Source organism: Colletotrichum truncatum (genome assembly GCF_014235925.2).
Source record: "Colletotrichum truncatum strain CMES1059 chromosome Unknown Contig_0002, whole genome shotgun sequence".
Classification (NCBI taxonomy): domain Eukaryota; kingdom Fungi; phylum Ascomycota; class Sordariomycetes; order Glomerellales; family Glomerellaceae; genus Colletotrichum; species Colletotrichum truncatum.
This window is the reverse complement of record NW_027222399.1, coordinates 4,765,542-4,778,022: the sequence shown is the minus strand read 5'-3', so window position 1 is coordinate 4,778,022 and position 12,481 is coordinate 4,765,542. Positions and strand designations below refer to the sequence as shown.

The window sequence follows — 12,481 nt, the reverse complement described above, 5'->3', positions numbered from 1 at the left end:
CAAAAAAGAGAAAGACCGTTCCTGTCCGTTCCCAAAAACTCCGATGTACATGCATATATCTTATGTAGTATATATGTGTGTGTGTGTCTGTGCGTGTGCGATAATGATGCATAGAACCAAATGAAAAATCTAGATTACAATGCCACGCTGGGCCCATCCATTCTTGCCCTTCCAGGCATACAACACCATTCCGCACGCCGCCCATACGGTGACGGCCATGGCCCAGAATGTCGGCGCGTAGCACTGCTTGCCGTAGCAGAAGACGTCTCCGCCCTGTCCAGGCGAAGGGGATTTTGTCGCGCCGGATTGGTAAATGGCCGAGTAGACGATGCCCCAAAAGGTCGAGCCCAGGGCAGGGAACATGGCCACGATGCCCCAGTTGGTCGCGAAGTTCTCGACGCCCCAAATGACTGTGATTATGATGGGCGTGAGACTGAAGACGGCTCCGTATCCGGAGCCGATCAGGCCGGACACGATCCAGAACCTCTCGCCGTGCTCTTGGATGAAGCCCGATGCCAGGGCGACGAGGCCAAGAGACAGGATGATGGCGAAGAAGAGGAGGAACGCGACGCGGGAAATGGTGAGTCTGCCGCGGATGAAAGGCGGGTTCGACGTCACCTGCAGATGCTGTGTCTGCGGCGATGGCGCCAGCAGATCCGTCAGGGTACCTGTCGCCAGACGTGCGACGGTGCTGGTGATACCCACGATTGACACGTGGGTGGCGGCCGATGTCGGGGGTCCGACGTAATGCATGGTTGGGGGGTACAGAGTTCCGATGACGGTGCCGAGGTTGTTGATGAAGGCCTCGCCCGGTCCGATCATGAGCAGGAAACCCAAGGCGAAGAACCACATGGTCCGGTCGGTCAGGAAACTTCTCGTCTCGGCGTTGAGGACGAGTTTCTTCTTCAACTTGGCATCGTCCTCGGCCGGTCCGACATCCTCCTCGTCGTCAATCTGCCCAATAGCACCGTATCCCCTGCCCCGATCACCACCGCGCGCACTGAGGAACGAAGTGCTCCGCTCCAGGAGGCCGCTCCTCTCGAGCTCCTCGACAGCTTCATCGATGATCTCCTCTTCGTCAACCACCTTCAGCGTGAAGGTTCCAATTACACCAACCGCCAGCAGGAGGATTGCGAGGAAGATGAAGAAGTGGAAGACGTCCAGGTCTCCGGCTGAGCCGTCCTGCAATCTCTCGTAGAACACGCGGCTTCCGAGCTGGCTGAGCCACATGCCGCTCAATCCGAACGCGGCAATGGGTACAGCCAAAGCCAGACCACGGTGTTTCCCCTTACCAAAGTTCTTCGCGCAAGTCGCGACAGCGGCCAGGTACATGGAGCAAGTACCGACGCCGACGCAGACAAAGGCGAAAATCATTAGCGGGTATGTCCAGTCCGCGCCGCCCGCGACGCGCCGGCCAGCCATGTCGCGCAGACCTCCAAGGTTCTCATTCTCGAGTTGACGGTATGTCCCGGCGGCCAGTCCGTAACCTCCACTGAACAGGATGGCCGCCAGGAGCGACAGGGGCGGTGTGCCGATGCGATCGCAGATGTAGCCGAGAAAAGACACCGGCAGGTAGAGGGCGACGGAGCTGCTGATGGCGAGACCGTTCACCTGGAACTGGGTATAATGCAGGCGCTCCTGGAAGATGTGGCCGTACATGGAGAATACGGTAATAGACCCTGCGCAGAGGGCAGAGACAAGGGCGGCGACAAAGGAGATGGCTCGCCAGGTATTGGCCGCGCGGCGGCTTCGGTGCTTGCGGCTCGAGGAAGTTCGGTGGAGGTCGAGAGAGGATCGCGAGCTCAGTCGGCTAATGGTTGAGGAACCATCGTCGTCGTAGTCTCCGTGGGACGCTGCGACGATCGTCCGGTCATCGGACGGGGTCGGCGTGCTTGGGGCTCGCGCCATGATGATGGATTCAAGCTTTCGGGCTCTTTTAATATTGAGTTATTGACAAACGGAGGGATTGCGATTGGGAATATGCCGGGTTCGGCGGTCGGGAAGTATGAGGAGCGAGCAGCGGATTAAACAGAGGAAAGACGATGGTCGCCGCTCATGATCCCCCAGAAAGCAGATGGAATCAGGACCAAAACAGACGTTAAGCAGCGTTACAGAAAGACGGGGACAGAAAGGATCACCAGAGAGGAGAGAGGGAGAGAGAGAGGGAAACAATATGACGTGGAGAAGACACCCAGCCGAAGAGGGAAGGAGAAAGCTCGGAGAGGAGTGGCCACTGGGGAAGAGCCGAGATGGAGGGTGAAGACAGGTACCGAAGCACTGAGATGCACACTACTCGCGTCGGAGTCAGAGTCTCGGGTTCGCACGTCAGCAGGTCATATCCATCACCTAATGATGTCGTGCTCGGCACCTTGGTGGGGCTCCTAGGCCGTTTTGCTACCATCTGCCCGGCAACATGACACAGCACACGCCGTGGGCGCCACAAACACCGCCAAATATGCCACCAAGTATGGTGGACCGAGCCGACTGTTAGGCGTCTGTAGCGCTGGAGCGTGCTGAAAGCTGGAACGCGGGGCTTAGCGTTGCCTGTTTGGCCGATCCGCTTAGCGAGATCGGAAGCCCGGAGATTTTGTGTCCGGGCTCCGATAAAGATTCAACGCAGGCTTTCCTTGCTTATCTGACTACGTACTACCGTACTAAGGATCATGAGCATCGGTCTGTGCTGGCATGTCACTGTTCACTGGTAACAGCAACAGTGAATGATACTTTTGGTACTGTATTCTCTTCCCATATACAACGCTGCGTTCAAAAGAGGAAAAACAGAAAGCCTTTCCACAACTCGTACTCGACACCTTCGGTTTTGGAATAGAATCATGCATGAAATTCCATTGCCAAAATGTCGGATGAACGGACTGCCAACGCATCTGATGCGTCTATGTCGCCGCGTCTGCTAGCAGAACAGTTTTCACTCCTCCTCAAGCCCAGCGATGGAGCCCCCGATGTGCTGCTGCGACAAGAAAACCTGAAGAACCTAGTGGATAGTCTATCACCATGGGAGCTGACATACTTAAGAAACGTAGTCCGGGACAAACACCCAGTCCTCGCAAGTCTGTCGAATCTACCCCGAGAGGTCATCGTCATGATAGCTCGTCAGATTTCGGCAAGAGACGCTATCGCTTGTTCACATGTCTCGAAGGACTGGAGGAGCTCCATGACCGACGACTTTGTCATTAATGAGCTGCTCGAGATACATTTCCCTGGTTCTTCGCATTTGCTCCTCGGATCATCTTCTGAAATGCCCTCGCAACAGTTGTCGTGGCCGCTCTTTGTCGATATCACTAGCAATTTGATGCGCCTCACCGAAGGAAACTTCATTTCGTCTCTTGCAGTCAACACAGGTTTGCTTGCCATCCACGAACGTTCCTGTTTCACCCTTGATGATAGCTACATCAAATACAGAGAGGGCACGCGTGGACGTGGCATGCGGCCTCTCAGTGCTATGCGCCGTCCATCCACGGTAGCCCCAAGGAACTACGCGTATTCAAATGGGAGAGTTGCTTGGCAGGCCGAAGTCTACGGCGTTTTCGTCGACGATCTACGGGCCATGACAAGAACCCACATTTCACCCCCAGACCTAGTCCTGAAGGGAGAGGTGGACTTTGCTATTTGTACCATGACGGAGAAACTGGTCGTATTAGTGGATAGCGTTACTGAACGAAATCTGTAAGTACTATTGCTGATCATCATAGCAAGCCGTTTTCACTTTATGAGCTACGCTAACTTTACCAGGATTGTCTATCATCTGGAATTACAAGAATACCGCAATGTCACGCTCCCAAATCGTGCAAAATTTATTTTTGCCCATAAAGAGACGATTGCTGTGCAATTTTCCACCTCCCCCTTCACTAATGTACCGCATGTTTGGCGTTGGGGTCGCGGCCTTGCGAAACTAAAGCTCCCCAGCATACCCAAGGCATCAGACGGAGTGACCTTTGCTTTCGAACGTTCGGAGAAAGGTGGCCTCCTAAACCCTGCCTATGGTTTTATTTTCCATCCCACGCAAACTAACCTGCTGTACTCTGTCTCCATCTTGGGTGGACCAAGTAAGCTCTCATCCTTTCTTCACCTTCGCTTCTTGGTGCAGGTTCTATATGACTAACACCATTTACAAGAAATCTTTGAGAGTAATATGGAGTCAACTGGATACAATAATCAAACCGAACCACTCGAAAAGTGTTTTGTGATTACAGTGCACAAATTCGACGACCTGAAGCACACCCAATCTTTCCGCCTAGAGGTCCCAAATCCCCTGAGAGACATAGATTGTGACTTTCGCTGTCGTCCCATGAATCCTTATGGGCTGTACAATTTGTTCACGTATTACACGGACAGTCCCGCCACCAAGGACTACTTAGTTTGGCTAATCAACTTTAATGTGGTGAAGGAAAGATTCTCGCAAACCTATCATGATCTTTCCAAAGGCATGCGCAGGCCGCTCTGGAACATGGAAGCAAATAAACCAGAGGAGTGCGGTGGGATTCCTTGGCATAATCAGCTCTACTATCTACAAGGCCGCGTTATCAATTCTACCCCGGAAGATTCAGAGTTATGGTGGAGTTTGCGGCTCAGAAGCGACAACGTCATCTGCGCCACGGACGACTCACGAGTTTTGGTCATGGGAGGCTACGACAAGGACGTGATCAGAACCTGTCGTTCCATCGACAGCATCGAGATGGATAAGGACTTTATTGTTGCTCTCTCCCAAGATGGCTATGTTGTATGGAACTTTAGTGACCCAAATTTGAAGGGTAAACCTTGGCGAAGCAACGACGGCACCTCTTCGATGTGGAGGCGCTTTACGGCTCAAGACACCCAATGCCCTATTCGGAATTGTGAAGGGCCAGCAGCGCCCGCTAGCTGGTGCTTTCTCTGCAGACCACCTGCCGTCCCTCGTGTTGAAGTCTCGGCTAATTCGGAACCCGCTGTTTCTCATGACGGAGATGAGTGGGAGACTTCGGAGTCAGAAGGGGAGGATTCAGACTAAGAATATCTGTAGATGGGGGTTTCAACTGTGTGCGGCTTGAAATTCTCTTGAATAAAGATATCAAGTTGTGACTACCTGCGGAGAAAGCCTAGTTGCCGCTTTAGTTTTCATATGGTTTCGTAGCATAAGGCTTTATAAACGGACGTGAAACATGTGCACTGATCGGCTATGTAGTGATAACTTCTCTGAAGTGGAGGAACATAACCAGTAACTACATGATGCTGTTTGTGGCTATACATGCTGCAGTGGATAGGCTGGACTTGTTGCAAACGTGCCAGCAGGCCAGAAGGCCGGAAACTTAAGCTGCCCACGGCTTATAATCAATAGAGACGTGGCGTTTTTCGGGGAGAGCTGAGTCTGAATCTCTGAAGTAGCAGCTGGCTGCGTGGCTTGGGAATGCTCAGATGTCGCTGGGGGATGTTTTGACTGAACACTGGTGACGTCCTCAACGATTTGGCCGCTCTGACATTGCTCGGCTGTTCTCAAGATTAGTCTCTGCTTTTGTCCGTTCAATTGCAGTACCGAAATGATTACCCCTGTAACTAATGAGTTTAACTCTCGCACAATTAGGAGGGCTAAGCGAAAATGTGATGTATACAACTCCAGTGACAAAATCTTGGCAGAAGCCCGCCTGGCCGTTGGGAATCGCAGAACTTGCAAAGTGTAGTGCCCCACCGCTGTTAGTAAAAGTAGTTGTTGTGGCTTCGGTTGGCGGTGCTCCGGAACCGCCGAATGGTTTGAAGGTATCTCCAGGAAAGTAGTAGATAGGCACGTTGCCATCGAACAGTTGTCCTGAAGAGAGCGTAAATATGTGGGCGAGGTTGCAAGCGGTAGGAGTTGCGCTGCCGCCGTGACCTAGAAAGCCGCCGAGAGCTCTCTTTCTTACGCGTCTTTTTGCGGAACTTATAATTGCGGGAGAAACAAAGAAGATGACATGTTGTCCCCCGGACTGGTGGTCAGGAGGGCTAGAAGGACTTGGTGATGTTGAAGGAATGATGCTAAAGCTTGTGCCAGGCGGCGGTGCAGTAGTGGTACCAACAATCTCTGCCAGAGTTAATGTATCTAAGCTGGAGACAAGGCTAGATGGCGGTAGCCAAGGTAAACCAGACGTAGTTGCAACGGGCAGAGTTTCGGCGCCTGTCGACCGTGCTGTGGGTACAAAACCCGCCCGTCTTAAGAAATTGGCGCCTGGAACTGGTGCAACAGTCACGGTTGGTACCGACTCTAGATATGTTGACAGGTATGTCAAATACCTTAAAGAAAGCACCACTAAGTAGTTGTCTGCTGGTCGAGCTGCATGGGCAGCCGTGGCGCCGCTCAGAAGAGTGTTAAAGATTGTAATAATCCTCATAACTGAGACGTGAGGAATAATAGCTACCATTCTTCTAAGGATAGTCAAAACCAAACGTCGACTCCAAAAATGGAACAAGGGCTTGTGAGTTTTGAAAAGAAACCAAAGCAACGAGCTATGTGGCATCACGTGAGGGTTCGGCATTTTTCGAGCGTTGATGGGCATGCTGGTTAATTTCAGACTTCTTGTTTCAATTCCAGATCATTGGAAACAATGAACAGATAATTTGATTATTCACCGCGCATAAAGTGGATGTGGCGGAAGAGAAATTGTGATTGGTACAGCCTGGAAGGGAGATGTCTCAGTTACGGTGCCTACTTAGACCAACAACGAATTTGAATTCTTCTCCTACGCCACAGAAAGACCTAGGAATGAAACGAAATGAAGCCTATATGCTTCTATGTCAATTGGTAAAAGAGTAGCTAATCACACCACCGACAAGAAGAGGCACATTCATTCGATGCCACAGGTCAAGCTACCGGTACTTGTCAGAGGGTTTTATAGCACAGAGTGAAGGGGTCCAGAAAATGGGGTTTCCAAGGGCAACGTCCTTCATTTCCGGTCTCTCAACCATCTGTTAGGTTGAAGACCAGCATTTATAACTCCAGTCGAACCAATACTTGGGTAGTGGCTCCTTACCCCTCTCTATTGTTACGGTCAGCTATCCGACAGTAGGGTCTGCTAACAGAAGTTGGGGATTGACGCTAGTAAACAGTATTGTCGTGTCGTAAGTCTGGTTCGTAGGTCGTAGGCTGTGTCGTAGATCGGTAGTCAGAGGCTAAGGTGATCAATCTTAGGCTCAACAAGTATTCGCAGTGAAGGTAAGCTGAAAGTATCCTGAGGATAAATACAAAGTTGATTGCTGAAGAGCTATGGAAGTCTGACTATGAGTCGAGCTCAGGTCATACTATATACAAGTCCGAACAGTACCCTTTGTTTGTTTTACCGTTCCTGATCCTGACGGGGTCCGTTCCTCGTTCATACGGATCCCGTATGTGCCAAGGACGGACTCCGTATTCTTGGCGTACGGATCTAATCTCTTATCTTATCGTCACGTGACTTGCACCATAGTTCTTCCGTTCCCGAGTGAGTCCCTGTTGTTCCCGTGATCCTGCAGTACAAAGAAAAACATCAACAACAGCGAGAACGAAATTTTTGAAAATCGGAGCAAAAACGGCCCCAAATACGCGTGCTCGCGGCCACAGAGCCCCCTTCGATGCAATGCCATCCTCGGCCTTGATTCTACGTCCCAAAGGGGCCCAAGATGGCCGCAGAGCACGCCCCGACTACAATGAAAAACTTGAGAGCAAGCCGCAAAATACGACATATCAATAGACAACACTGTTACCACCACCACAGGCGAGCCACAAGCCGCTACACGAAGCACTAAGGAGCATTGTGCTTCGTGGAAGACCCTTGGGCCAATGTGGTGGAGGGCAATAGTGGTCAACAGGCAAGAAACAAGAGGCCACATAGGAACCCGGCAGGAGGCAACAAAGAATTTACAGATGCAACTGAGAAAACGGCACATACAAGTCCGGGAGGATACGGACAAAACAAAGAGACAAAGCTGAGCGCTGGGGGGAGACTGTAGGTACAAAGAACCAGATACGGTGCTACCAGCACCAACTGAACCGAAGCAGGAGGACGCAAAACAAGCATTCTAGAGAGCAACACAAAAGCGAGAAAGCAGACAGGAGAGCAACACACTTCTTCAACAGAGGGCACAAACACACAGAATAGAGAACATAGTGGGGAGCTTGGGGATAGCTGGCCCTGATGCAACATCAGGGCGAAGTGGGGCGTCGCTGTTCATTGTCGACGCTTCGGCTACCTGCCAAACCCCGCTTTCCGGGCATAGCTGCTGGCATAAGAGCGGCTTCATAACCGAGTAGGAATAAATCAATCAATCAATCAATCAACCTGCAGTACAAATGTCCTGTTCTAGCCGCCCGACGCCCAAGTGGGTCGTTCAGCTGTTATCCTTGTTTACGGGTCGTAACATCTATTACCTCCTTAATCTCATTTGTTCCCTAATCTCCTCATTCTTTAGTAGTGTCGTCCGTAGCACAAGCCTCTCACCCCTAGTTTCGCATGTGACACTACTTTCTAGTTCTTCACCCTGCTGTAAAAAAAAACAAGTCTTCCTCGACATCTTCTGTGGGTGGCAGGCCTCGCCGGCCCGTCACGTGGGCTGACGGCCGCCACCACTGGTCTTAGCCAGCCTCCACAGCCCTCTAGCCAGTTAGTTAGTTCTTCAACCAACAACACCACTTTTCCCCATTCTGAGCGTTCTGTGCTGGTTTCGCCTATAGGTTATGAGCCTAGCGTTATTCTTTCGGAATAACGTCGTTTTACCTATTATTTTACTTGTCTATCAATTTTCTATTAATTCACGAATTTTTGCGATTTTATTCGCTTTATTTACCTTTCTATGCGATTTTCTCGCTTTCTTTCCTCTTCGCTAACGAATTTTACTTTCTGACGCGATATTAGCTACCTAGCGCGTACGAATATTATATAGTACGCGACCGACTACTATAACCTACTAGTTTTTATAAATACTATAGAATTCTATTATAATAATAGACTTTTTAATTATAACTATACTTTTACTTCGATTTCCTTGTTTTTATAAGAATTTAACTATTTTAGCTTCGGTTTTTTAAACTAGCTTATTAGTTTCTTATATCTTTTATAAGTATTTATTCTTCCTTTCGATTTACTATATTTCTATAGTTAGATCTTATAATTCTACTTATTTCTTATATTCTTATATAAGATTCTCCTTCTTATATAATATTTATACTTCTTTAGTGTTACGGCCAGCTAACTGACAGTGGGTTTGTGTTAACAGTAAGCCAGGGATTGACAACAGTAACAGTCGTTCTGGGGTCTGGTCGATTGAATCGTAGATCTTCAAAGGTCTTGGTGATCAGTCAAGGCCTCAACAAGAGTCGTAGAGTAGTCGTCACTTAGGTATAGCTGAAAGTACCGGTTAGGGTAATCACAAAGTTGATTGCTGAAGAGCTATGGAAGTCTGTCCTCGAGCCCGGCTCGAGTCCATCCTATATACAAGTCCTGAACGGTCCTCCTTATCTTGGCTATGTTGGATATTTGACATATCCAACATATCCGGGGATCGGTTGGATATTTGACATATCCAACATATCCGGGGATCGGTTGGATATCTGACATATCCAACATATCCAGCCCGGGTTGTCCCTACCCCGCGTTATCCCCGAGGCCACGTGACTTGTCCATAGTTCTTCCGTTCCGAGGATCCCTGGTTACACCTGTCGGCTGGGTTACATATGCCCTGCGTTAGCCGCCGGGATCCAGGCGGGGTCGTGTTGGCGACCATGTCCAACGGGTCGTAACATTTAGTACTATTTACTTATTAATACCTTCCTTTTAATACCTTTTTTTTCTAATAGTATATATAAGTAGTAGCGAAAGTAAGTTATCTAATATATAGATACGCCTCTAAAGCTATAGCCTTAGAGAAACGCTTATAATCGAGGTATAACTATAAGTCTATCTTATACTATTATAATACCCTTATTTTTTACTTTAAGATGTCTTAAAACGACTTTAAGACTATCTTTACGCTTCTTCCTTGCTTAAAAAGTAAATCTAACTAGAATACTTAGCATATGCTTATTATAGCAACCCTACGAGGATACGACTTCGAGATATTCCTTAAGACTAATATCCCTCGCCTTGCTAACCCTATCGCTATAAAGGAATAGAGAAAGAACCGTAACGTTACGTATAGTCTCTTTATAAACGCTAGCAAATCGGTTCTTAACAGACTCTATATAGCAGGTTAGGTTAACGATGGAAACCTTTATAAATTATAATAAACGCTTAAGAAGTATATTCCGAGAATCTTATAAGACGCTATAGCTACCTTTATTAACAAGTTTGCTAAGACTACTACTAACGATTATAAGACTCTTTACGATGCTTTTAATCGTTATTACTACCTTAGAAAGTATATTAAGACTATTTATAGTCGTCTACTAGACTTTTTTTTCGCTATTTTCCTCTTTAACTTTTTTTAAAAACCGACTTCCTAATACGTATAAGTATTTTATATCGAAAGGCATTACCTATCCTATATAGAATAAGGTAGCCGATATGTTAGAAGTATAAGTATATTATACTTCTATTTTACTTATTTATCCTATTTAGTCTTATCTAAGACTTAGTAGGACTTACAAAAGTAACTAGCTAAGAATGGCTGCTTGCTAGTTTAAACATATGACATTCAGATCCCTATGGAATACTCTCTTTAACCTTATCTAAAAGTCTATTTAGTTAAAGAAGATTCTAGTCTGATTTATAAGCTGCTTTATAAGCTAGTTGACGTATATACTTACGTATACTAAACCTAGCTTATAGCTTCCTATATTAGCTATTATAGGCGACGTTATACTACTATATAACTAGCCTAATTCTCTCCCTTAGCTAGCTATTAGTTCCTCAACCAACTCAGCTTCAATATAAGCCTATACATTCTTTACTATTAAAGCCCTACTTCATAAGTACAAGTTCCCTTACTCTAATACCCTGTTATAAGGATATCGTACTATCTACGAGATTCCTACCTACCGTTCCAACAGGTTATGAGCCCAGCGGAGTAATAACTTTACTTATTCTTTTATCCTCAACTCTTCGGTTATTAAATATCTTGAACTCTATTTTATTCCTATAAACGATATAAGTTTTAGGAATTTATATTTATTATTCTTTTAAACCGTATATTATTATAACGGTTATTATTATAACGGCTATATTCCCCTAAGACGAAAAGTCTAAAACTTTAACTCTATTCTAGTACTATTAAGGCAGACGAAGTGTAAGTCCTTAGTACTACTAAATACGAGACTATTAAGGGGATTACGTCTTAGAAACTATTATTCTAAGATATTACTTGCTGCTTTTAGTGCTTATATACCCTATTATAAAGGCATATCCTAGGGCTTAGCACTTAATAACAAGGCAAAATACCTGTTATTTACTCAAGGCATAGCTCCTTAGTATCTTCAGCAGCCTATTAAGGGATAAATTCCCTATATTATAAGCAGTTTTTGGGCTATAAGTCCCCTATCTCAAGGGCAATAAGTACCCAAGGGCTATAAGTCCCTATATTTAAGGGCAATAAGCACCCTATTAAAAGTCAATATGTCTTCGACTACTACGACTACTACTACTGCTATAAGAGCCGTTACAGGCTGTTTAATGCCTGAAAATCAACGATTAAAGGGTATAGATAACTGGAATACCTGGATTACTACCCTTCAAATCTATTTTAAATTGCTGAATTTATCCCAATACTTTGAGGATCAAGAGAAATATTCAGCTATAACCGAAGAGCAAAAATCACAAGCCTTACTAGTTATAAGGCAAAATTTACAGCCAGAACCTCTTAGCCTGGTTTTTAATAATAAAGACCCAGCAGAAGCCCTAAAGTTACTAAAGGATACCTATGAAGGTTCCGGGCCGGTTCTAAGGCAACAGCTATATCTCGAATTCCACGCTATTAAATTCGAGGATTATAGCTCTTTAAATCTATTTATTAGCTCTTTTAAGGCTTATTTATCTAAATTAGCCTCTGTAGGAGCAAAAATCGAGACTATAGACCAAAATACGGTCTTTATAGCTGCCTTATCAAAATCATTTCCTATTTGGGCTGAAAGGCAAAGGGCTGCCTTACGTTCTAAAGAGATACCTACTTTAGAAGCCCTTATTACGGATATATTAGATGAAAATAGGCGTGATGAGGACACCCCTATGTCTAATTCCTATATCCATAGGCAACAGTCTCAACAACGGTCTAAAAAGACTAAGAGGTCTAACTATAGACCTAATGCCTTTAAAGGCAATAATAAAAGGGAAAACCAACAGCCTCCTAGCAACTCCTACTCTTTCTATAATTTAGAATATTATAGTGGGATTGATGCTAGTTACTTTAATAAGAGGCCTAATAGCCCTAGTTCTAGTTCTAGTCCTAAGAACTGGTGGCTGTATGATTCCGGTTCTACTGTTCACATAGCTAACAGTAGAGAATTCTTTACAGCCTATACTTCTAAGGACAACCTCCCAGAAGTCAAAACAGGCGC

The 12,481-nt window shown here is 46.5% G+C and overlaps 2 protein-coding genes across 2 annotated transcripts; one reads left to right on the top strand and one right to left on the bottom strand.

Moving 5' to 3' along the window:
• Nucleotides 1-129: 129 nt before the first annotated feature.
• CTRU02_204264 (MFS monocarboxylic acid transporter) lies at nt 130-1,908 on the bottom strand (the record flags this gene model as incomplete). Its single annotated transcript, XM_036728355.1, has 1 exon — nt 130-1,908. The coding sequence occupies one exon, from the start codon at nt 1,906-1,908 to the stop codon at nt 130-132; it is 1,779 nt and encodes a 592-aa protein (XP_036580064.1).
• Nucleotides 1,909-2,854: 946 nt separating this feature from the next.
• On the top strand, nt 2,855-5,002 carry CTRU02_204263 (F-box domain-containing protein; the record flags this gene model as incomplete). The annotated part of the gene is made up of 3 exons (XM_036728354.1): nt 2,855-3,681; nt 3,748-4,061; nt 4,131-5,002. 3 exons carry the CDS (start codon nt 2,855-2,857, stop codon nt 5,000-5,002), a joined length of 2,013 nt encoding a protein of 670 aa, XP_036580063.1.
• Between the last annotated feature and the right edge of the window lie 7,479 nt (nt 5,003-12,481).